At 43.4% G+C, this 26,665-nt stretch overlaps 1 protein-coding gene across 4 annotated transcripts in view; it reads right to left on the bottom strand.

Annotated features, from left to right (window-relative positions):
- The window catches only part of DLGAP1 (DLG associated protein 1), a 143,892-nt gene that overhangs the window by 91,622 nt on the left and 25,605 nt on the right, over positions 1-26,665 (bottom strand). For all 4 annotated transcript variants that reach the window (XM_009637631.2, XM_009637632.2, XM_009637634.2 and 1 more), the window contains 2 exons: positions 6,999-7,176; positions 3,199-3,439 (listed from right to left, as the gene is read on the bottom strand). In XM_009637631.2, the coding sequence (XP_009635926.1) occupies positions 3,199-3,439; positions 6,999-7,176 (419 nt within the window). The remainder of the gene's footprint in view (positions 1-3,198; positions 3,440-6,998; positions 7,177-26,665) is intronic.

The following is a 26,665-nucleotide window of genomic DNA, read 5'->3' as shown; positions in this document are numbered from 1 at the left end:
CAAAATCCTTCATTTAAAAAACAAGGATAAAAATTCATTTCACGTACAAGACTGCCTCATGAACAAAGTTCTCATCTCGCAGACACATGAAGAACCTTCACTTAGGTGAGGTTAAGATTTTTTTCCCCACTCACAGTATAACATTTCATCCCTTTGATGACAACAGGTTTGTGCCTACAGCCCTGTTTTCACACTTGGGCTTGGTTTCAGCCAGATGCAGTCAACCCGCAGCATTGCAGTGATAGCACGAAGACCAGCACAGGTGGTGCAGAGGCCACCAGTTGGGCAGTCAACCGTGGCTGGGCTCTGTGCCACAGCTAGCACGTTGGCACTGGATCTATAGTTGGATTGAGCACATCCTCAGGAGCTGAACACCTACGCCAAGAGAGATGTATCCTTAATTGCAGAACTACACCTCCAACACTGTGTGGAAAAAGGAAATTCAAACCTGAGGATGCAACCACTGTAGCATAGGCTAACAGGAAAAGGTAAGTGTGATTTTTGTCCATAGTGCTTGCTTAATATTTTTATCCAGATGCCCTGGAAAATTGAAGGTCATTGCTTTGCAAGAATAATTTTGAATTCAGTGGACAGGTGGTTCTCTTGTATTTTCCATCATCATCAGGTTGGAATTTTCCTGGGCTTCCAGCAGTCAAAGAAATTCCCAGTATCAGTGTATGATCACAGCTTTGTGCATAAGTGAATGAAAAGCCAGGTTCCTGAGGGAATTGCTAATGTTGATGAAAGGAACCTTACTTGGTTGAACAGGCAGAGGTGTTTTTGAGGCAGGGAGACAGCTCTCTCATTTGGGGATGTTAAATCCGTAATTTAGATCATAACTGCCCTTCTGTCTCCCGCAAAAGCATTTGAAATGTCACCTCAGTGAAGATAAGTCTGAGATACCGTTCTCCTTTCTTCACATCTGCCCAGCTGTTGTGCCATTTCCCATTTTATTGAAGCAGATATTAATAGAAGCCATGAACGATATCTTTCATGTTATTTCACTTCTGTGAGCCAGCCACAGGCAACAGCAAGGTAGTCGATATAGATGCTTTTGGATGGAATGAATTCAGCTCTAATCCCCATTAATCGGATAGTGGTGTGTAAGTCAGGTAGTAAAAGAGACAAGTTGTCTGAAATGCTACCAGTGCAAGGGATGGGCCCTTGGGAGCCCAAGAATTAAAAACCAAGGAAGATAACTCAGTAAAATTCCCACAGCAGAAAATGGATACCTACAGCAGTTTTTAAATGCTTCGATGGATGTCCAAAGGGAGGGCTGCAAATCATTACTCTCTCTGCATTTTAAGGGACTGACCACAGAAGCAGTAACCCAAGACAGACCCACTGGATTACATTTTTCAATAATGTAACTTTGTTCATATGATTTTTTAATAAAGCCAGCTACCCAGAGAAGAGAGCAGGCCTCTGTGGTTGTACTACAAAAAAGGAGCATAAACAAGAGAAAGCTTATAATAATTATCTTCCTCTTTTGGGTTTTCCAGTGTTTTTGGCTGATACATAGAGCCAACCTTCTCCGTTTAGATCCCATCATCCCCAAACACGGGCATCATTTTTCAAAGTGACAGAAACAACTTCTTACATAAAGATAATGACAAAATAGTTATTGCCTTCTGGATTAATGATTACAGTTATTTTTATAAAGGAAAAGTGTTAACAGAGCCGTTCTCAAAGAACTGAAAAACCACTCTGGGATACCCAAGGTGATGTAATAAAGGCAAATGCACACTGAAAAATCCCTGAAAACTCCCATCCTTCAGCTTTTGCCTCAAAACATGTTCAACGTAAACTAATACCGTACAATGAAGTAACACGCACCTTATGTAAATCCTGTCTTTGTGGTGTGATGCAAACCCTGTGTGCATGCAAGTACTACTTTTATAGCAGAAATGTTGTCACATGAATACTATTTCTTAAGGGTTAGTGATTTAGGTGAGAACTGCTCTGCAGCATTTATTAAAAACGCCTTGATGTTTGTGATGTACTTCCAATATATTTCCAATAGTACATAACTTGTTACTTTTCAAGGAATCATGAAGTAAGACAAACATTTTTGGTAAAAGGATTGGAAGTGTCCTTTGATGACATAAACCAATTGACAAGCGGCTTTAAAAAAGACTGGAGTGGGAGATAAGGAACTTACAAGGCATAAACAACTGCACCTGTGAGATAACACACAAAAAGGCAAAAGTTTAAAGTACAGAAAACAGAAATTAGAGAACTGGGAAAAGAAATAGTAGGTACAGTGAAATACTTATAATAGTAAATATTAGTCATGAATATGAATAGTACATGAATAGTAAATGAAGCTTCTGTAAAGTGGTAGAATGGATGCAGAGAAGTCGAAAGAAAGAGGGCCTCTCTCATCCTCCCGCCGGGAAGGGCACACACATGTAATGGTTCCTGCCTCTTGCTTTCCTGAATGAGAGGCAGATTTGGATTTTGGTTTCTGACTTGCTTTTTCTTCCCCTTAAGCACTAATTTTGCTGACAGAATCTGGAATTCATCACGGTTATTTCCAAAAGAAAAGCAACCTCAAACATTAAAAGGAAGGTTTGTAAGTAAGTCTTGCATTTAGACCAAAACCTGTCTCTCTTGCAAGGCTTGAATAGTTTGAACTACAGAAGGAATAACAGCAGGCTGTGAATATGCATGTTTTGACCTGCAGACCTCTTCTTCCCTTCTTCATTCCCACCCCTGAGACATGGCCTAGAGAGCTCTAACAGTCTCTGCGAGCCGTTAAACAATACATCCAATAACTTGCAACTTTTAGAAAAGACAAAGATCACCTCATCTTTGTAGAAAAACTCAGCAGAGGGACCCTCCTCTGCTGGTAAGAGCCAGCAGAGCTGCTAACCCAGAGCTGTCTTGTTCAGCCTTGCCAAATTATGATTACTCTTTTGGGGAGGAGAGCATGAGGAGACATGATCTTGGACTTCCCTTCTATGTGCTTTTAGCTCAGAATAAATTGGCTTGGATGTAAGAGGCACCACAACTGCATCAGCCTTGATCCGTGCGTAGTTTTAGGCTGATTAGCCTGTCCAGCTCCCTGGTGAAACACAGAATTTCTTATGGGCTAGGTGTCTGACAGAGAAGAGCTCATTGTCGATCTGATGGAGCTGCACAGAAAGGTGCCTTCCCTTGCCACCACCCCTCTGGATTTCCCTTTTTGTTACTCACCAGTACTGCTCTGGATGGTCCTCACCGTGGTGGTTGTACGTGGGGGAGATGAGGACCGCAGCGATATGCACTCGTCGTCCTGGGAGCAGCCCTTCTCAATGGCTCTGACGTAGCTGTGGCTCCTCATGCGGAAGCAGCCCGGCATGGGCAGATCCAGCGCCTCCACCGCCTGAGACTCAAGTTCACTGAACACCGACTCGCAGACAGATTCGAACTGACCGTTCACCTCCATCTCACTCACCTGCAGGCAAAAACCGGTCAGGTTCAGTACATCCCATACACCAGCCTCCCTGGTGCAAACGCTCACAAGCTGCAGTGGCACAGTGACCAACATCTGTTAGAAGATCCCTTCACACATGAAAAACAGGTGAATGGCACACAAACACATCCCATTTTACAAAGCAACAAGTGTTAGGGGAAAAAAAAAAAGTACAAAAAAGGGAGCCAGAGGCTTTAGACAGAGATTCAGCAGAGTTCAGGCTCTTGGTTCCTGCCGAGACTAGTGGGAAGCCAATAGTCCTCACAGCAGCATCTGGTTTATCTCACCCTGGACCCATAGCAGAGGTTGAATCTCTGGACATTATGACCCTTACATTGAAAACCAAAAATCACTCTTTGGGGGTGTGTGTGAGAAAAAAACCAGGTCGGGTTAACCCTGGTATGCAATCCATGCAACCCACGGGCAATCACAGCAATAAACCCGAGGGGTTGGGAAGCTTGAGTGTAGAAGTGGTAACAAGCAGTTGGGAAGGGGAGCCTGATAAGGGAACCAGCTTTGTTGCAGGGGAAAAATGTATAACCACATCTCTGGGCTGACCCCTTTGGCTGAGAGTGAGAGATGCAAGGGAATCCTTAGACCCTTTGTGGAGCAGACACTAGGTGGTGACAAAGACTTGCACTCATGCAGGTTAAAGAACATTTAAAAGCATGTGGCCTTGCTGCAGGTCTCACAAACCTGGAAACCATTTACCTCAGCTTAATTCGTAATGGATGCTCATGTTTCTAAACTGAGAATAGAGCCCTGAGCTTGGCATTAAGCACAATAATTATCACTGCAGGAAATAGGCACCTGGAAAGCATCACTTGAGGATTTTGTTAGTTTTCAAGCATGCAAAAGGCCAAGACTGTAAGAGAAGATAAGACTGCATTAGGGAGGTGGAAAAAAAATTAGAAATTCTTTTCCAGGATGAATTTTACCAAGGAAAACATTATGCCGAGTATTTGTACACGTGAATGAAAAGGGAAATCTCTGAGAGCAGAAAATATTTTTTTCAAAGGGAAACTGATTAAAAGAGCATGGAAGAGTAGTGGGTAGTACATCATCAAGAACAGTCCTACAGTGGTGGAGAATAGCCATATCCCCAAAGAAAGATCTCTGAATTAATGCTTATAAAACCCCCTCACAACTTCTTCATATTGGCAAATAACACTCAGTCATTGGCAGACAGCTTTGTATAAGTGGTAGGCATCCAGCTAAATAAGTAACCTACCCTACCCTACCCTACCCTACCCTAACCTAACATTCATAGAGTTGCCTCTTAGACCTGAATTTCAGTGCTGTTTCCTCCTAGATACATTCTGACCCTCTTTCTAGAGCATCAGCCCATAACCTGTGCAAAGCGCCTCACTATAAAAAACACAGGTGAATACTCAGGTTGCAATGCCCAAATATAGAATACCACAGAAATTCAAACTATAGCTCCATTCTGAACAGCGCATATATTTGTTACGGCCACAGCTGAAGTCCTGGCATCAATGATGTCATGTGGTTTTTTGATATTGCAATGACTTGACATGCCAATAATAAGGGGCCAGTGTCTGGCACCATAAATCCTGCCCTGCCACACTTCTGGACTAGTAAGAAAATTCTTTTTTTTCCAAGTGATTTGTCCAAATGATCCACTTGAGCAAACAAGCCAAAAATCATACCAAGCAGCTGCAGGATTTAGCAGATGAACTACTGGCCCACTGCCCTGTGGAGTTCTGGCACTTCTGCATTTCTTTCAGAACTGTCCCTGACCAATGCAACTGTACAAGCATGTTATATGCAAGGACAAGCTATTTTATGATGCTAAAACTCAGAAACTCAACGTGTCATAGAATCATAGAATTGTTTAGGTTGGAAAAGACCTTTAAGATCATCAACTCCGACCATCAACCTAACACTGCCAAGTCCACAAATAAAGCACGTCCCAGAGCACATCTAGAAGTCTTTTAAATACTTCTAGGGATGGGACTCAACCACCTCCATGTGAAGCCTGTACCAATGCTTGACACGCCTTTCAGGGAAGAAATTTTTCCCAATATCCATTCTAAACCTCCCCTGGCACAACTTGAGGCCATTTCCCCTCTTCCTATCACTTGTTACTTGGCAGAAGAGACCAACACCCACCTGGCTACAGCCTCCTTTCAGGCAGTTGTAGAGAGCCATAAGGTCACCCCTTGGCCTCCTTGTACTTGCTGAGTACAGGGCACGATCACTTCCCTAGTCCTGCTGACCACACTATTTCTGATGCAAGCCGGGATGCTGTTGGCCTCCTTGGCCACCTGGGCATACTCATATTCAGCCGGCTGTCAACCAATGCCTCCAGGTCCTTTTCTGCCAAGCAGCTTTCCAGCCACTCTTCCCCAGGCCTGGAGTGTTTCATGGGGTTGTTGTGACCCAAGTGCAGGATCCAGCACTTGGCCTCATTGAACCTCATGCATGCCTCAGTTCTATGATTCATGATTCTATGATTCAATTGGCCTCAGACTCCTTTCAGGCAGTTGTAGAGAGCCATAAGGTCACCCCTTGGCCTCCTTGTACTTGCTGAGTACAGGGCACGATCACTTCCCTAGTCCTGCTGACCACACTATTTCTGATGCAAGCCGGGATGCTGTTGGCCTCCTTGGCCACCTGGGCATACTCATATTCAGCCGGCTGTCAACCAATGCCTCCAGGTCCTTTTCTGCCAAGCAGCTTTCCAGCCACTCTTCCCCAGGCCTGGAGTGTTTCATGGGGTTGTTGTGACCCAAGTGCAGGATCCAGCACTTGGCCTCATTGAACCTCATGCATGCCTCAGTTCTATGATTCATGATTCTATGATTCAATTGGCCTCAGACCATCCAGCCAGCCTGTCCAGATCCCTCTGTAGAGCCTCCCTACCTTCAACTCATGTGTGTCACAGTGGCCATTCTTCTTTTTCTAGTTTAGAATGAGCATGAAGAGATCTTACAGAATTTTAGGGCAATAATGCCTTTGCACTTAATATATGTACTGCAACATTTGTACTATATAGGTAAAAAGCTCAGAAGTGTCTGGGGTTAAGAATGTGTACAATAGCATAAAGAAAGTTTTAAAAATTCTAATAAAATACCAAAATTATGAAATACAAAATATTACGGACTTAATTTTCCTTTAGCTTCTCACTCAGCATGTGATCACTTTGGAGGCATTCCAAAAAATTTGATTTCAGGTACTGAGCACAAGATGCTTAAGAGAACCCTGTTTAAAGACACTGTTGATGAGCACCTGCTTTTGGAAAAGAAAAATAAAAAATTAGACTGCTCCTTCAAATGAATTGCATGTTGTGCCACTCCTCCATTTGCAAAGGGCATGTTATGCCATTATCAAATGTTACCCTCTCAAAAACAAGATTGTGTGAAAACATATCTGTTTTCTTAAAAATGTTTTGGAAATGCGTGGCATGCTGCAGCTTGATTCCACTTAAAGAAAACCCAAATTTCTCTTATTGCAGGGGCTCGGCTGCTGTCCAGCATGGTGACTGCTCTCTGGGCCACCGCGGGTGCGTGTCACCCACCTGACTGATGGTGCTCATGGCTCTCATGTAGCTCTCGTTACGGGAGCGGAACTTAGGGGACGTCAGCAGCCCTGCAGGGTCCAGGCTGTCCAGGCTCCTGTTGATGGAGACTTCGCTCACTGCCCTCAGGTAACTGTGGCTCCGGATCTGAAGCTTTGGTGAGTGTTCACTGGATATCCTGGGAGGATTGGGAAAAAAGAAATAAAGAAAAAAAAAAGAAAGAAAATGGATATTTCATCAAATCTAAATGGCCTCACCAGGAGTGGGGTAAAGAAAAGAGAGGCCCAAAGTAAGATGGGCTGCATGATCCTAAACACATCAGCTGAACATGTACTTCTTGAAATGAAGTTTGTAGGAACCGTAGGGGCTCTATTCCTCTGAAGGGTTGCTCCTCTGTGAAAACCTGGTGCTGATCAGACCTGCTGGTGCCGTGACTCTGACACCCATGTACGTACCCATGTAACAGGGCTGTTTCTCATGGAGCTTTTAAGGGTCTATGGGTAAATAGGGTGGGCAGATCATACACAACATGCAAATGCACTCATAGTATAACTCAACCTGGGAAATTATCCCAAGAACTTGTTGCACCTCGTAAAGTTTGATGTGCTTTAAATTTTATTTTATTCCTGGCTTAAGCTGAAAGTTGAGAAAATGTAGGCTAGGGAAGTAGCTTTACATGACTTGATGTCAAATTAGAAGGTTAAAAACCACAGTTGTATTTCTGAAGTGATAAGATTCCCCAACTTTCCAATACCACTGACAGATGAGATGCACAACTAATCAGAAACAAACAAAAAGAAAACCCCACAGGTAACATGCACAAACTGCAGTACTCATGCCATATATGCTTAGAGTCAACTAGCAAAGGTTATAAAGTGTAGCTACACTCCTCCGCCTGTGAGATGTTTTATATCCTCTGAAAATGCTGGCTAAGTTCTGCCTTTAAAATCTGAAGCATCCTATACAGATGTGAGTCACAAAGAGTGATCCATGGCATGCCCCTTATGCAATACAATTCATTTTGGGGATATTTCTTTTTAAACAATTAATCAATGGATAAAGAATTGAAACGGTGATTCTTCAATATTTTTATTGGAATACCTTCAATATTCTCCAAGTATTATGAAGTAAACAAATTAAAATATTAATTAAATTCTCCATTTTTAAATGTAAATCTCACGTGGATGTTTGCAGGTATATGAAAGAAAAAAATCTGTAACCTAATTACAGACTTAATCTGGGTCCCCTAGTCTTTAGAAATACATACACAGCTGACCTGAAAGAGAATCCATTTTATGCCTAATTCCTCAAGCATTTGCAGATATTTTGTATTCAAGTAGCTAACGATGGTAATTAGTATGAGCAATTTCCCAGTGGCATGCACAATTCTGGTAATTGTCAACGTATTTTAGGAGGACAATTCCATTGTGTAATCGCACACCTAAGTAGTTCAGAAACTGGGTCTGTTTCTGAATAGTACAATACTGTAATAAAATCTAGGTCATCTCTACAACACCATATTCTCTGGCTGCTAATTACCTGCCTAATAAAAACACATAAACTTATGCTATTTACTCAATATTCCTGTCACAAGATGAAGATAAAGCCTTTGCTTGCCATTGTCACTGTGTGTACAGCGCAATTCTCACAACAGCCATATTCATACGCTTTGACTCCTTACACCTTTTGATTCCACATGACAAAAGTAGAAAGCTGTGTAGACATCATAATTAGTGGTGTTCCAAACTCAAAAAAAGGAAGAGCAAATGATGAAAAGGTGACCATTACTTGCAGGTAGCTTCATTTTGATAACTAACACTGACCGTGGAACTCTTAGAAAAAATTTTTCTGCTGTTTGATAAAAAATAAAGAAATAAAAAATGAAAAAATATAAAATAGAATGAATAATTCAACAGAGAATTTTTCAGATGCATGTGAGCTACTTCACCACCCTGCAGATCTGTAAACTGATAAGCATTGCCCAAAATGCATTTCTTTTAAATTAATTCAAAATGTATTTTATGAATATGCTGTGAATAGTTTGCTGCCAATATGTGACATGCAAAATTCAAATATGCTTGATTAGCTGCCAGTTAGTCAAATACGTCACCTGGGGCTGTCGCTGCTCACTGATTAGCTGAGCTCACAAGATTGCAGCACATCATCAAATTCAGTGCACAGATATTGCCAGACAGAAATTTGCAAGTGCTGAGGCAGGTGCCCTTTAAAGACTGGAACCAATAGGACAAGATGCAGGTACCCACAGCAGCAAGATTTTGCTGTGCCAGCCAGATCGTATCAGATGCTCCAAGTGTCATGGGAAGCCACCACAAAAGGTATAGAAATTAATGTTCTGTATGCATTAGTGTTGCATAACGTTTTCCCAACTATGCTTGAAACACAGGCATCCATCCCTGACAGTAAATGTTTCCCTGTTGTTTCAGATATGGGTGGTCAGCACAGCTGTCTTCTTTCTCTGACTAGTTTTGTTCCTGACTATACGACTGCCCAGTTTGGCACATCTACCCATCTTTTACATATCTCCAGGGACGGGGACTTGACCACTTCCCTGGGCAGCCCATTCCAGAGCCTGACAACCCTTTCTGTGAAGAAATTTTTCCTAATGTTTAACCTAAACCTGCCCTGGCACAACTTCAGACCATTTCCCCTCGTCCGGAGAGTGCTTAGGGACACGGTTTAGTGGTGGGATGGCAGGGTTAGGTTAATGGTTGGACCTGATGACCTTAAAGGTCTTTTCCAAGCTAAACAATTCTATGATTCTATAACTAGAACCATATTTTACAGGTGGCCATTCATCTTAGCCTGCACATAGCTCCCATCTGTTGTACAAAACAGACTAGGATATTGGCAGCTGTTGGAAGAGGTGGCTCCTTGTTTACTGATTGCTAGAATAATTTTTTCACTAGATGAAGTGATGGGGGGGGGGAGAAAAAGGATTTAAAGCATAGACAAAGACACAACTCAAGGTTTGCATTTGTAATGATTGCTACTGCTTTTATAGCTGGGTAATAAATCATCACCATATTCTACAGTACACTTTAATGAACAGCTGAAATGCCACTGGAAATTTTGAAAACATTCCATTTAGGAATAAATCTGGCTATGTATGACAGGGGAAGATTTGAATGTTAAATTTATTTTCTCTGAGCTACTATTACCAGTAACCTGTAAATGAAAATATTATTTTCTTCCTTAAGGGTTCAACTCTGTCTTCTATTTACCTTGCATTGGCTAAACTTCTGTTTGTGCCATCATAATTTCCACAACTAAGTATGACAGACAAGGGACTGAGACTCTGGGACAGCTCTTTGGCCAATACAAAATGGTCTGATAGCTCCACTCACTGCATTGGGTATATTAATTGGCAGAAGGAGGATGTGAATTATTAAAGATCTTGAATGAGCTCCTCAAGCATGCCGCATCATTTCTGCACTGCTGTGCCTGCCGGCGGGACATGGGACAAGCACTGGAGGGTAGTCCTGAACTCAGTGCCAGAGCCCTTTCAGAGGGGCTTATACACAGCTCATCCTTACTGCTATGGTAAAAGAGATATTTTTGCCTGGGAGGCTTCTAGTCCCTTGTGGGTACACGATGTGATGGTGTTGGTTGAAGCAGCATTCAGGGAGCTTGCAGTGGTCATGGGGAGCCAGGGGTGCTTTGGGGGGTGGGCAGTCCCCTAAGGTAACAGGCTGCGCTCACAGATGGCAGGTCCCGAAACCTGCTGCACCGTCTTATTTCCCCATACTGCTGCCCTTGCCCCAGGCCTCACCCCGGAGGATGGGAGCACAGCCACAACGTCAACGAACATGCCGATGGTGGATGGGGCTGGAGGAGTAGCGCTGCCAGACCTACTTGCCAAGAACCACAGCAAGGAGACGCCAGGAGAAGATGAGGGCTTTGGGTTCTGCCACTCTGCCTGGCTGCTGTTGCGGGTGTCCCAAGGGGATTGACCAGAAAAGGAGCCAGCCCTGTGCTGAGGTGTGCAGAAATGGAGTCTGCCGAGTTCCGGCGGAGAAATAAAGGCTACCCTGGGTAAAGGAAGGCAAGTGCCTCTGATCCACACTATGTCTCAGGGGAGATTGAGGCACCCTGCCCGTGAGTGCAAAATGCTACTGAAAGCCCATGAGGGGCTCTGAGAGGCAGGAGAGCGTTCATTTAAGCAGAAAGCGCATTTTAACGAAGCATCTAAACCAGAAGATACTGTAGGTAGGTAAAGGAAATTTTTAAGCTGCCTTTGCATACTGGCCTTTGGTTTCTGCTCTGCACATTTCAGACATCCTGGGGCTGATTCTCCTTTTTCATTCAAATGTAGAAACGAAAAGATTTAAACCGCACACACCTAATCACCCCCACCACTGTTGCAACATGCATGTTAATAAATGCTTTTAACCAACTGTTACAGAGTTGCTTGCATTTACACAGTCTTAATTCAGGTGGAGACATATTTTGGTCCCTAATTTGCTTAATTGTCTATTTACAGAGTAAGGAGTTGGCCAGCATAGGTGAGCATGGGAAGAGCTAGGCTTAGCGGATATGCTCTACTTTGTGCAGGGAAGTCTGAGACGGGCAGGAAACAGCCCTAGCCTAGTGCCCGACTCAGGTAACGGCCCAGGATGACCGAAGGGGGAAGGAAAGCTATACGCTATGCTTACGTACTGCCTTGTCATTTCTGACTTGTATATGCTGGCCATAATTCATTCAAATATATATTAAAGGGTTTAAAATGCAGTGTTAGCAGACCGAGAGCGGAATAGCTTTGAATATGTTCCTGGAAGCGTTCCTTTGCCTTCAAAACAGCTTTCAAATGCCAAAGAGAAGATAGACAACAGGGATTTACAAGAGCAGGCAAGTTTAGTTTCAAATATTTCCTTTTCATTTAGGAAAGCACAATGTGCTCTGTCATATATGTGCTCTTTATGAAAAACACTTTCATTTATTACACTTCATTTCTGAATGAAAAAAGGGAGAGACAAGACTGACGATGGCTGCTTTCTTTCCCCTTTAGGGCAGACACAATATAAAAAAGCGTTACAATGAAAAATAGTCCTAAGACTGTATTATCTTCTGCAAGTTCAGCATTCAGATTCCTAGCACAAAGCGCGGTGTTGTGCCAGATGGGTAGCGTGCTATGCCAACAGAAAATGACAAAGCAGAATAAAGCGAAAGCCCAGAAACATGTCCTGAATAGCAGAGGAGTGTGCTAACATTTGCCTTCAAACAGACAGAAAGCCCCCAACTACACACCACACACAACCCAAACTCAAGACAAAATAAACCTCAGAACCACCACTATGGCTAAATATCCCAGCTCCCATTTTTGTAGCCTACAACGGACAGCTTCATTCCCTGGGGCTCAATTATCCCAGCCTGAATGCCCCACCTCCAGCGTGGCTGGTGGGCACATCCAACGTACATTTCTGGGCTTAATTTTATTTGCATTTTAGCGTTGCTGGAAGGTAGAATAGTCAGGGCAGTCTGACACGAGGCAAACACTGAAGGGCATCAGGGAGGAACATGTATGGAACAAAGCCATTCAAGTGCATCTGTCTGATCCTGGTCATGATACGGGTCACCAGGCTGGGGTAATTCCATCATGTTGGCATCTATGTTCTACTGCTTTTTCAGTGCAGCAAACACAAACCTGCCATCCTACCCATGGGGACGAGGGCAGCACATAAACAGTTTTGAATGTTCCTCCCCTTGACCAGGCATTTTTCTGGGTTTGGAAGAACTCCTTTTTGTTTATAATCAAGTGAATCTCCTCATGGGGATTTCCTACCTTGAAGCAAAAAAAAAAAAAAACCAAAATAAAACTTCTCTTCAAGTTCTTAATGTGTTGCTACAGAGCCAAGTGTGAGAAAGAAAAGTCTAAAACTTGAGAACAACCAGAAAAAGCTCATCTGCTGAAGAGCAAGTCAATGTTACCAGCACAAAATTGGCATCTGCTTCCTTTTGCATTATAAAAGTTTCCGCCAATCAGACTACAAATTGTCCTTGCTGCACGGACCAGCCAACACATACCACAAAGCCGCGTGGGATGTGCCAGTGTCACAGGGTTTGTCACAGGGTGAGAAGAGGCAGAAACTGCAGCACCAGTGTATTTGTCTCTCGGCCTGGTTTTACAGATTCTGGTAGGGCTGCAGAGGAAAGCACTCAAAAAAAAAAAAAATCCAGAAGTCCACAGAGTTTGGTGTCACGCAGCTCTCTGATGTGTCTATCTCCAGCTGTTGCGGGTTTTTTGAGTAAGCACATAGTGTCCTGCCAGAGAGCTCCTGTCTGTTGGATAGAGGGCAACAGGAACTGGATCAACATTTTTTAGTAGCAAATGCTTCTAAAAAGCCCAGTCCCTTTTAAAACTCTCCACATCTGGCTACTGCCAGCTTCAGAATCAGCCATGAAACCACTTCTTTGTGATTTTATTGCAAACCTGCTTCCCTCTCAAAGGACACGCAATCGTTGGGTTGTTTTATTTCTTTTCGGAGTGTGGGGGTGCTGAGGTTGTATGACCATGTTTCAAGAGCATATTTAGCCCTTAGTAAGTGTTAAAATGCTAGCAAACAAAGCTGTCTACTGCATAAAAATTCACATATACATTAAAACACAGCTTTCCCTTTATTTTAAAGATCCTCCTAGGTGTTGTGTACAATCAGAAAAAATAGGCTAATGAATTGAAGGAACCTTTCCCTTGCCATTGATGTGCTGTACCTTCTCCCTGCTTTCTAGACACGGCAAAAGAACAGAGCACAGCACAGAAGGGGCACATAATGCCATATGCAATTGAAGTGGTAAGAGAAGCAGATGGAAGATGATGCAGACAGACATTATACAATTCTCTTCAATCAGAAATGTAGTCTACATGCTGGTGCTGATTCCCATGTGTAGGTGTGTGTGTGTGGGATCGTTGTGAGCGCTCTTCTGTTCCACCCTGGAGGGTGAAAAGAGATGCTGAAGTGTAGAAACAGTTCAACCCAGATGAACCAGCTCAACTCAGTGATGCCAGGCTAAGCCATTTCTGTACAACACCCCACAATTTTTGTTTACACTAGAAGAGAAATGCAGCTTCTCTTGTCACACCTAGCAGGGTAAGATATAACACCGTTGAGAGCGCCCAGCTTGAGAAGGACAGCTTTCCTCTCAGAAGATCCTCTGAGGAAAGTTGTGGGCCTTCATGTCCCCTATGGCCAATCTTACTGAGAACATCTTTGCCATCACAAAAATCAAACCCTCCTGCAGAAGGCACTCCTTCAGCACCATTTGGTGAGGCCAAGCTCACCCACCTGATCCCAGATCAAGTTACGTTCTTGGTTACTTCAGTGGTTAGTGACCTGCTACACCACTTAGACACACACAGTTCTATGGGGCTGGATGGGATCCACCCAAGGGTACTGAGGGAGATGGCAGAAGTGCTCACCAAGCCACTTGCCATTATTTATCAGCATTCCTGGCTAACTGAGGAGGAGGATCTGGGGAACTCCAGGCCTGTCAGTCTGACCTTGGTGCCAAGGAAGGTTATGGAGCAGATCATCCTGAGTGCTATCACATGGCACATACAGGACAACCAGGTGATCAGGCCCAGTCAGCATGGGTTTATGAAAGGCAGGTCCTGCTTGACTAACCTGATCTCCTTCTATGACAAGGTGACCCACCTAGTGGATGAGGGAAAGGTTGTAGATGTTGTATAGCTGGACTTCAGTAAAGCCTCTGACACTGTTTCCCACAGCATTCTCCTGCAGAAGCTGGCTGCTCATGGCTTGGATGGGTGTACTCTTTGCTGGGAAAAAAACTGGTTGGATGGCTGGGCCCAAAGAGTTGTGAATGGAGTTAAATCCAGTTGGTGGCCAGTCACAAGAGGTACTCCCCAGGTTCAGCACTGGGGCCAGTTCTGTTTAATATCTTTATCAATGATCTGGATGAGGGGATCTAGTGCACCCTCAGTAAGTTTGCAGATGACACCAAATTGGGCACGAGTGTCACAGAATCACACCTTCCTTGCAGGTGGCTGGAAAGCCGCCTGATGGAAAAAGACCTGGGGGTACAGGTTGACAGCCAGCTGAATATGAGCCAGCAGTGTGCCCAGGTGGCCAAGGAGGCCAACAGCATCCTGGCTTGTATCAGAAATAGTGTGGCCAGCAGGAGCAGGGGAGTGATTGCCCCCCTGTACCCAGCACTGGTGAGGCCACACCTTGACTACTGTTGTCACTTTTGGGCCCCTCACTACAAGACAGACATTGAGGTGCTGGAGTGTGTCCAGAGAAGGGCAATGAAGCTGGTGAGCGGTCTGGAGCACAAGTCTTATGAGGAGCTGGGGTTGTTTGGCCTGGAGAAAGGGAGGCTGAGACCTTATCGCCCTCTACAACTGCCTGAAAGGAGGTTGTAGTGAGGTGGGTGTTGGTCTCTTCTGCCAAGTAACAAGCAATAGGATGAGAGGAAATGGTTCCAAGTTGTGCCAGGGGAAGTTTAGAATGGATATTGGGAAAAATTTCTTCCCTGAAAGGGTTGTCAAGCACTGGGACAGGCTTCACATGGAGGTGGACGAGTCCCCATCCCTGGAGGTATTTAAAAGACGGGTAGATCTGGCTCTCATGGACACAGATTAGTGATGGACTTGGCAGTGTTAGGTTGATGGTTGGAGTTGATGATCTTAAAGGTCTTTTCCAACCTAAATAATTTCGTGCCACCTCTCCCCTCTAGTGAGACTCAGAAGTCATTCGCAGCCTGCTCAGATTAAACTCTCATTTTAGTAATTCAAGCATTTCAGTGTGCCAGCCAGCCACCTGAGAGCATGTGTTTGAGGGCAAGCCCTCCAAGAAGGAGGGAAGAAGATGCCTCCAGGTCCACTCAGGCACAGCTTTTGGCATTGGACATGGACTGCTTCACTGCCACTTCTGTAATTGCTGCTTTTATAACAAGTGAGTCAAATCATACTGTCATTTTCCCCCTCTTGGGTGTCTGGTAACACACTCAAAACATCCTCTCGCACACCTGCGGATCTGTACTTCCTGACGCATTTGTGGCGAGAACTGAAGTTCGAGTCTCAGTCTGTACTAATATTCAGCTTACTCCTACTCAAAATACTGACAGACAGCTTTTTTCTTTTTTTACCCTCAGGGTATCTGAGATCAAGATATTCACCGTTACAGTACTTGTGCTATTCTATAAAAAAATCACGGTCTCCACAAGCTTGGACCTCACCTGCTTAATTTAATTTTCAGGTCTCCCCCATTCATACATTAAAAGTTTGATTAATTCTGCCAGTGGGAAAAACCAAGAACTACAGCTCTCTGCCAAACCGCAGGAGGAAAGCAGTTACTTTTCAGGAATGTCACCCGGCCGTGTGTTGAGCTGGCTGCACACCCAGCCCTCCCTGCTTAGCACCGCGATTTATGCAGCAGCTCTTGCTTGCTCCCGGGAGTGGGAGGATAGCACTCCAGCTCAGCTAAAAGGCATCTTCTGGGCAGACTTCCCGTAACTGAAAGTCCTCCTGTGCTACTCCAAGTTACAATGTTGGGCAGTATTTATCTACAAATAATGTTTTCCAGTAAATACTAAAAAAGTATTTGCTGTTGGATGTCACTGCAGTGTTTATTTAAGAGCAATTTTTCCTGACAAATCGCAACGCACTTTCAGTGGTCAATGTCCTCAGCTCCATATGGACCTGAAACCAGGTGATGGTCACCCACACGCTGCATGGCCATGAGCCTGCAAGCCCTGCCATGCGCCTGCTTCTGAATCGTGTAGTTCAGAAAGACATTTCCAAACATCCGGGCTAGATCTGTATAAAACTTTCCTAGTGAGATTAGGAACACATCTTAGTTTTGCAAGTCAACACCGTTACTCCAAAATCTTCACATAAATAAACAGCCACCTGCATTTTCCAAAAATGCATTTTCCATATGCAGCATTTTCCCACTTCCTATTCAGTCTTCTGCCATTTGAAAAGTTTCAGATACCTACTAAAATAAAAAAAGCAGATTCAACGCCAGCTGTACAGACATGCAACACAAACCAAACTATTGGAGAACTTTGAAAAATAAGTACATTTTAAAGCAATGAGGAAGGTAGGCTAGTGTCCTGGTTTCAGCTGGGATGGAGTTAATTTTCTTCCTGGTAGCTGGCATGGTGCAGTGTTTTGGATTTAGCATGAGAAGAATGTTGGTAACACACTGACAGTTTAGTTGTTGCTAAGCAGGGCTTACACCAGTCAAGGACTTTCAGCTTCCCCTGCTCTCCCAGGTGCACAAGAAGCTGGGAGGGGGCAGAGCCAGGGCAGCTGACCCCAACTGGTCATTCCATACCAGATGATGTCATGCTCAGAGGGAGCTGGCCGGGGGGAGAATGATCGCTGCTCGGGACGGGTTGGGCATCAGTCAGTGCGTGGTGAGTAACTGCATTGAGCATCAATTGTTTTGTACTTATTATTATTATTATTATTATTATTATTATTATTATTATTATTATAATATAATATACTATAATAATAATATTACTACTACTACTACTACTTTTTTCTCCTCTACTGTTTTATTAACTTGTCTTTATCCCAACCCATGGCTTTTACTTTTTTCCCAATTCTCTCCCCCATTCCACTGAGGGAGGGGGGAGTAAGTGAGCAGCTGCGTGGTGTTCAGCTGCCTGCTGGGTTAAACATGACAGCTAGTAACTGTATAAGGGAGAAAGGAAAAAATCCCAAGTCCAGCTAAGCTAAGGGGCTGAGCTCACCTTCTTACATCTCCAAGTAACAGCATCACCTCCAAATGAATGTTTGAGAAAGCAAGACTCAATATAGGCCCAGGAATGCTATGTGACAAATACTTTGAGTATCTCACCTGCTGTGGGCACATATTACTTCTTGATAATGCCTGAAAACTGTTGACCTGGACCTGTAATATGTGCTGGCGGTGACTGTGGATTTTCTCTCCTCTTCTCTCTTGATGGGTTCATTTTGAAAGACCATTTGTGGACTCTTACTAAGTGGCTATTTCAGTATCCTCTATTTTAGCTGGTTTGCGTTTGAAGAACGCTAAGCAGTTTAAAGTGCCTGAAGAGAAGACTGTTTTTACCTCTTTACCAAACAAGTACTTCTAATTTACTGCATTTTGTTTCTCTGCAGACACTGGGGAGGTGGTGACTGGAACTCCAAGCTACTCCTGGTGGCACAGGGGCTGAAAGGGGGTGAGAAGAGAGAGCAGTGACCTCCTGGATAACTCCACAGCCAGTTTCTCAAGCTGTGTCTGGAGAAGTACAGCTTGGCATTCAGATATGACCTGCGGACACCCAAAAAAGCAAAGATTTTGGGGGAACTGTTCAAATAGAGTTATCACTGACTAAGATAAAACCCAACAACTGCAACTTCTCCAAAGAATCTGGCAATACTAACTTTTCATCCATAATCTTATTTAAAGTAATGTCTAAAATATATGTAAATGAAAAAATAATGGTGTGCAGTAGAGTTTCTGGCAAATTCTTTAGTGATTCTCTGGGCATCAGTCTCTGCTGCTGTAGATTTTCCCTTTTATCACTGATACTGCACAGCAAAAGTGATACCCCAGGAGCAGGGAGGCTTTCCCTCCATGTAACATTACTATAGAGCTATTCCTCAGAAAAAAGAAGTTGATACCACTTTCCCTTCAGGTGCTTTTACATCAAACAAAATCCCTCAAAAGAAACCCAGATAATTAAAACCCCCATCTGTCCATGTGTATTTTATAACTCTCTCTTTCCATCCCAAAATCTTTCCAGTTGTGTTCTGCAGTGATTACAAAAAGACTTGTCTGCTCTACTGAGATACAACATGGAGGGGTTGCTTCAGGTATGTGTGAAATATATTGTGGTCTGGGCAAGCTGGTTTGTCAACGGTTTTATAAACAGGGCCGAAGAAACGAATACCTCAAGGTGGAAGTCTGCAGTTGATTTCCATTATGAAAACTTTTCTGATCAATAGAAGTTTGCTCAAAAGATGTAAAATGACACTTAATACACATTTTTAGATTCCCCCCCCCCCCCCCCCCCCCCCCCCCCCTTTCTTTTAAAAACAGATGCCTTCTGGCTATCGCTGGGCCAAACTTGTACAGCATGAATCCTGATAAAGCAGAACTGATTATATTCTGGACTATGAGAGAACAAAGGAAAAACATGTCTTGAGACACTGCATAGTAATGCCAAACCCAGCTGGGGACTGAAAGGGATTTTTAAATAAAAAAATATTTAAAATAGGTATCTTTTAATCCCATGAAAAAGAAATACCCTGAAACATTTATTTGGGTCTGGGACTAAAGGAATGGAGAACCCATTATCATCCCATTCATCATGTTGTTAGTGCCAAGTGCAATAATTCAGATAGAGACAATAAGGATATAAAAAATATTTCCAAAAAGTGGATGTTCTTCAGGGTTGAGGATCTTCAAAGGACTTTTGCACCTCATTTTATAGGAAGAAAGCCTTTAATTCCTGAGAAAATCAGCTGGTTACTCATCGTGTAATAGTAGGCATTTTTAAGTATTTCCAAATATTTATTTGAATGTAACTGTCATACCTAGAATTAAAATATATGCTTTACTGAATTGGGACACTGCTCTTTTCCAATGAAAAATTAAAGCAAAAAAAGCCAGCAAGGTCAGATGAAAAAGAGAAAAAGTGCCCAAACTTCTGTGTTTGCACAGGGAAAGGCATAAAGCTAGTTTCTTACAGATGACCGATTAATAGTGGGCGGTTTATCCTGTATAAATTACAGACGAACCAACCACCTGTGAGTGAGTTAAGAAAAACCTCTGTCCTTTTCAAAACATAATGATAGGATACTCGGTGAAGCTGAAGATGGCCTTCTGGCTTTATTCAGAAGATGAAAATATCTGGATATCTATGTTTTTGTTTAAAACACTATAACAGAAAACAAAAAAAGAAAAGATAAACTCTAAAAGTTTTCTGGCTAAATAACTTCTACCTGGCATTTAAAACCACCAGCAATGGACTGTGGCTCACGGGTTCGGATTTCAGTGTTGACAGAAATTTGCTTGTGACCTGGAGAAGTCATATAAACTCTCAGGCTCAGCAAACAGGTATGTTAATATTTCCCCTCACAGGTGGCTTTGTGATGCTGAATTAAAGTTAGCAAACATGACTGAGGTTCTCTGATGGAAGAGAATAGCGGCACCGTATTTTTATTACTGGAGGCAAAGGTGATAGAACAACCGAAATAATAAACTTCAGCCCCCAAGACAGATATTGTATATAAAGCGGAATAGCTGGCTAATAAAGAGTAAGGAGTGTTTGGTGTGATGGTCAAAAGGTACTTTAGAAGAAATGCATTTTTCGATTAAAACCATTATGGATGGTGACTTACGATATCATCTCAAGTCAATGGTTTTGCTGAGGTAAGACAGAACTCCTTGAACAGCTCTCCAGCCTAATAAAACTTCAGTGAGCTATGGAAAAGTTTAACGCCTAAAATGTCAATTTTAAGCAAAGTGTAATGGAACCTATATTACTTTCTCAAGCCTCACAACACTTATGAGGGGGGGCTGCAATTTTACCCTGAAGTTACATAATTTGAGTCATATGAGAAGTACCCTCTTCCTTAGATGTCCTCTTCCTTAAATGGCTGTTGTACTTATAGCAGCTATTTTTACTGCTCAGATTTTTTGGCTTCTTGATTAGGAAAACAGCAACATCATGATAATATATTAATCCATTTCTTATTGTCAGGAGCAACAGGGCAGAGATGTGTCTGATGATGCTTGAACACCAGCACGTCTTGGCATGCAGGTGGGATGCACAGGGCCACCTTCAAAGGCCTGCTCAGAGTCCTGGGGCTCTGGCTTCTACTGTAATGTGCCAGGTAAAGGCTAATTTGTCAACCCACTGGATTTTGTCCCTCTGACTAAGTAGACAGGGGTGGCTGCTAGGCAAAATTAAGTGGATCATTCCAGCTCTGCAACACCTTTACATTTTCCTGAACTGTCCACAGAGGGAAGTGTTTGCTCTCCCTTAATGACATGAGCATGCCTGAGCTGCCCACTGGTATATGGGCATGCACTGACACATCCAGGCAGATGGAGGAAGCCTAATATCCTGCTCACTGTCCAAACACAGTTCCCAGTATTGCACCATGACTAGACAAACTAAGCTGCCTCAAATTCATCACTTTTTCAGTTTAGAATACATCAGAGATCAGCTGTGATAAATTACCTGGATTTGGTGCAAGGTACCATGTGGAACCACAGAAATGCAATAGAAGTGGGGTGACCTTCTTTACGTGATTGTTACTGGGAATCAGGAGGGCAACAAAATGATCTGAGGGCTGGAGCACCTTTCCTATGAGGACAGGCTGAGAGAGTTGGGGTTGTTCAGCCTGGAGAAGAGAAGGCTGAGGGGAGACCTGATTGCAGCCTTTCAGTACTTAAAGGGGGCCTACAGGAGGGACAGGGACAATCATTTTAGTAGGGCCAGCTGTGTCAGGACAAGGGGTAATGGTTTTAAACTGAAGCAGGGTAGGTTTAGACTGGATATAAGGAAGAAATTCTTTACAATGAGTGTGGTCAAACACTGGAATGGGTTTCCCAGAGAGGTGGCGGAGGCCCCATCCCTGGAAACATTCAAGGCCAGGTTGGATGGGCAACCCGAGCAACCTGATCCAGTTAAAGATGCCCCTGCTCACTGCAGGCGGGGTAGGGCTAGGTGACCTCTAGGGGTCCCTTCCAACCCAAAACATTCTATGATCATGTAATATAATGTATAGAAGGGACTGGGAAAGCTTGAGAACACTGTAGAGAGGGGGCCTTAAAAAATTGAAAGGCTGGTTATGTAACATAGCCATGGATGTGTGCACAGAGGCACCGTGGATTACCAAGCAGGCAGGGAGCTGGAGGATCTAAGCCTGAAAAAAGTAAGTTCCCAGTAGCTAAGCTAAGGGAATAATTCCTTGAGATGTTAATAAAGAGCTCCATTTATTCTCACTGGAGCCAGCCAGCCACTAGAGGGAGGAATTATCTAGTGCTGCCAATGATTGCTATTTATTATGCTTCTGCAATGCATTATGTTTTTCTTAAAGCTCACCTCACAGAGCTTGCAAAATCTTTCCAGTTAAAGGAAAAAAAACCTCGAGTTTTCGCAGTTGGTGAAGAAAGCACACAAACACAAAGTTCAAGGACTCAAGAAACAGAAAGCATAGAAAAAACATGCTGCACATCTATTATATCTTAGAAGATATTCTGATTTTTACAGCCCAGATGAATTGTGGACCTGATTTCCAATTAATTAGGATTCATAGGGCAATTTGCTTTCATAGCATTCAGCATATCTTTACAAAAATGGTAGTATTTAAAGCTTTTTTATGTGATTTTCATGAATGAAAGTATTTTTCCTGGTGACTAGAAAGGGAAGGTCAGCACTGGGGTTGAAAAAGGAATTTTCCTTCCGTACAGAAACTGGCAACTTGCTAAAAACATTACTTCCATATTCTTTAAGAATAAAGCTATTTGAAAGTAGAAACCAAAGAAAAGCCCAACACAATAATACGCTCTCAATGGCTGTATTACCAATCTTGCTCCTTTCACTACAGATAGCTATGCTAAATATCCATTTATAGCAGGAAGGAAGCAATTTGGATATGTGAAGGCAGGTTTTTTGTGTACGGATATTCACTACTCACTAATGAGAAGATATTCAGTAACAGGAAAATGCTAAATAAAATTAAAAAGTTGTTTTTCTCTAAAGATAAGCAAGCAATTAATTAGCTAGGCAATTGCTAGATGTTTAGCAGGTAAAATCTTGGAGTTTTGCTGAAGGTCTATCAATGGGAAAGTTTGAGTCATGTTTTTTTCCTCAACTTAGACAAATTCTGCTTAACAGGCCCAGTCCTGCCTTTCCAAACAGGAAAAACCCAAGCTTAAACTCAGCAGAAGAAAATGAATCCATATTCCCCATAAGAAGACCGTATCAAGCTTGTGGATAATCTTCTCTGTTGTGAGTGGGTTTAAGTAGAAAACTGCCCCTCCACCAGCTCGGATGGGTTTTACTGTCCCTGGCAGCACCGTGCTCTTAGTGGTTGATTAGGCTGCCATCAGTACGGGACCATGGGTGCTGATGTCTACCCTCTCCAAAGAAGAGAAATAAGGAGACAATAACAGAGACAAACGTTTCTCACAGCCTTCCAAATGGCTTTTCATCGGAAATTTCACAGGTTTTCCAGGAATAGGCGTGCACACAGCATACAGTGGGAACCCCCTCCACTCAGCCAGACTGTGATTTTCAGCATGTGGTGCGCTTGCTGCTCTGTGCAGCACATACCATGGCAGCTCAAGCTCAGAGATGTATTAAAATATCTTTTCCTAGCTCTGAAGGCCTTCTCTACGGGGGAAAAAAAAAAAAAAAAGCATTTTAAGATTCCCTTCTGCCATAGTGTGAAGGGTAACAAATACAAAGAAAATTTATAGCGATGCGAGTGGGAAGCTGTGCATTGGTGTACATAGGCAGAGCGTAGAGGGAAGGGAAGAGGTAGGACTAGCTCAAGGGAAGCATGCCTGTCTATCATTGACTCCCTGTGAAAGTATCTGAACCACCTCTGGGACATATGTTAGCAATGGCTGTGGGCTGCCTAGTGGTAAGAGAGGGGGAGATGTGTCAAGTTATGAGAAGACCGTACCTATGAATTTCAACAGACACAGCAAAATGCAACATGAGTTACTGCTACTCCTAGGCGTAGTGTGTTCCCCTTCAGGCTTTCACACATCACAGGGAGAGCAAATACGTACAGCAGGTGGAAAGAGAGAAGAGAGCATCCTGGCACCACGATGCACGTGGGAAGCACAGCTGAGGAGGGACTACAAGAACCAACCCTTTTACCCCTGGCTGAGGTCTTACCAGCCTCTGCATCTCTTTCCTCCAGAAGGGAAGTACGAGGATGATTTAACTTCTTCCCCGTGCTGTGCCCCTCACTGCTTGTGCAATATGGTGGGGCTCTTCCCAGGCGTCTTGGGGAGCATAAGGAAACACTGCTGCAAGCCTTGCTTCAGGAGTAAAAAACAGGAGCCAAGAGCAAGGGGGCAATGACTAATGATGACTGTATTAGCATTTCTGCAGCCTCTTTAGAAGGCTCCGTAATTGCTGCACTCACTGTAATGAATCAATCCTCGTGACACCCCGATGTGCAGGAGGTGAGCGTTATTATCCCTTTTTACCCAGAGCTGGAGGCACATCGATATCCGCAGCTGGGAAGAGGCCAGGCAGGGAGCAGCGGCGGTGGGGTGCCCAGCACACCCTCCTCGGCCCCCCGCTCCCGAGGCCACAGCCTACCGGCCATGGAGGCACAGCACGCGGGTGCGGGGGCCAGGCTCTCCCACCACCCCGCTCCCCTCTGGCAGAAAAAGGGGCACTGCACCTGAGAGGCTTGCAATTTCAGTCCTTTGTTATAATCGCTCGACTGATCCTCCCCTTCCCCACGGGAACAAGGCAAGCCAGGCACTCATTCCAGGTGCACCCCTCATGCTCTCCTTAGACCTGAGAAACACCGAGCTGCCAAATCATACCTTAGAGGGCTCCTGAACTATAATTAACCTTAGCGTATCATTTTATGGAAGAGAAAGCTGTTAAATTTGTCTGAATTCAAAAGAACTTGGAAGAACAGTGGCAAGATAATGTTTTTAACAAGCAGCTTGATTAATTCATGGCAGAGGTTATCATCCCATTGTGTTGGGTAGGAGGCTGACATTTAAAACTTCGTGTGTACTTTGTCAGGGGGGAGAAGAAAACATCCAGAGCTCAGATTTTAAACACTACACTTGAGACTTGTCAACAACCCACTGCAGAATCCAGTACTGAGGACCCGGATCCCAATTGCACAGTATTCCCAAGGACTTTCAGAGAAACAGGCGACAATCATTTTTCTGTGCCTTATTCTTATTAAGTCATGCCTTAGGGAAAAAACCCAGTGTTGGTTTCAAGTACAGTGCATACCTCCCCACGGAGCGGGATGCCCTCCCAGTGGGCATCTCAGGCACATACTGGGGGCAGTGGGTAGCCCAGGGAGCAGGGAAGTGATTTACATTCATCTTAGATCCAAACTGGATCAGATCTAGCCTTCCCATTCTGGCTGGCTTCAGTGCTGCCCATGATAGAAACACTGAGGGAGAAATTGTGAAATATAAGATAGTACAACAAAACCTGTAAGATTCAACTCAGAAGCAAGATTTTACCTGTTTTTTCTACAAAAAAAAAAGACTAATTTTACTTTTTCTCTCTAGAAATACAAACATTCTATTTATTAGAAGGGATTAGATTTTAAAAAAATATTAATTGAAAAAATTGTGAAACAGGCTTGCAAATAAACATCAAGGAGTTCTAAAATCAGTGTTTTAAGTATTACTTTACATGTCAATTATACTTCAACCTCTTCTTTAAAAATATTCCTTAAAAATAAATATTCTTCCTCTGTGGATTATTTATTGTCTATTACGTACAACACTTAAAGGAGGTACATAAAATAAACACATAAAATAATCTGAAAATGTATTCAAAAGATGAAGAATGTCTGCAACATCAACATCAAACTCCAGCCCTGTTTTTAAGGAGACAGCTGTTCACATGATTCATTGTTTGTAGGAACTTCAAACAGATGATTTTAGTATTCTTTGGGCTGTTGCCCTTAAGGGAAGTAGTTACATTAAATAACAAGCTACCATTATGTGGACATAGGGATTTGGAGAACAGGGGAAGGAAATATAGTCATAACATGCGATTTCAATAGAAAATGAGGGCTTGTCAATCTTCTGCCAGAGGCAAAACACTCAGGCAGATACCGCAGTCATCACAGAGATATAAGCAATCTGATTAACTTCTCTGGAGCGGGGACAATTAGAGCCGATAGGATAAAGCCTCCTTGGCGTTCACGCGTGTTTGCACAGGGATCAGTGCGCGAGGGCTGCCTGACCGCTGGTGGATGGCAAGGGCACCTCAGCCGCCAGGCCCCCCTGGCCACTTCTGCCCAGGGAACTGGAGCAGGGAGCGAACCCAGTTGCCCAGGAAAACACCCCAAGGATGGCGCGAAGAGTGACTGAGTGCCACCAACCACCCCGTGTACGGCGGCAGCAATGCAGTGCTGAAATGGAGGAGGGCATAGCCGTTTTCCAACACAAGCTGTGCACCTCCCTGGCCGAGAAAAGGATGCGCAGAGAAGGATCCGGGAGTGCTAGCAACAGACCATCTCTAGTCAGGACTAGAAACTGTGGGATAAAAGAACTGCAAAAAGACTCACAAGGATGATATTAGTAATGGGACTAGTGCAAAGGTTAATAATTAAATCACCACTGATGAAAATCTTAGCAGGAGAGCGTGTTAGGATCAGGGCTATAATAAATGAAAGCAGAAGAGAATGCTACACACACATTATTTTCAAAGCTGTGAAATTCATTAAAAAAGGAAATAAAATAAACAGCGGGGAGGTGGGAATATAGGAAGAGTTGATAGTCAACAAGTCATTTTGTCACTGTGTGAAGGGATAGTGACTCCAGACGTGGTGTTCTTCGTGCAAATCTTGGCTCTTTTAAAGAAGAAAGGATGCTTAGCTAAGTACTGAGGATTATTACTTAGGATTATTAAGGAATCATTTAAAAAAGAAAAAGAGAGAGAAAAGGACAACAGAAATGGTGACATAG

Source organism: Egretta garzetta, unplaced genomic scaffold (assembly GCF_000687185.1).
Source record: "Egretta garzetta isolate BGI_Z169 unplaced genomic scaffold, ASM68718v1 scaffold534, whole genome shotgun sequence".
In the NCBI taxonomy this organism is placed as follows: Eukaryota; Metazoa; Chordata; class Aves; order Pelecaniformes; family Ardeidae; genus Egretta; species Egretta garzetta.
This window is presented reverse-complemented; position numbering and strand designations above follow the sequence as displayed.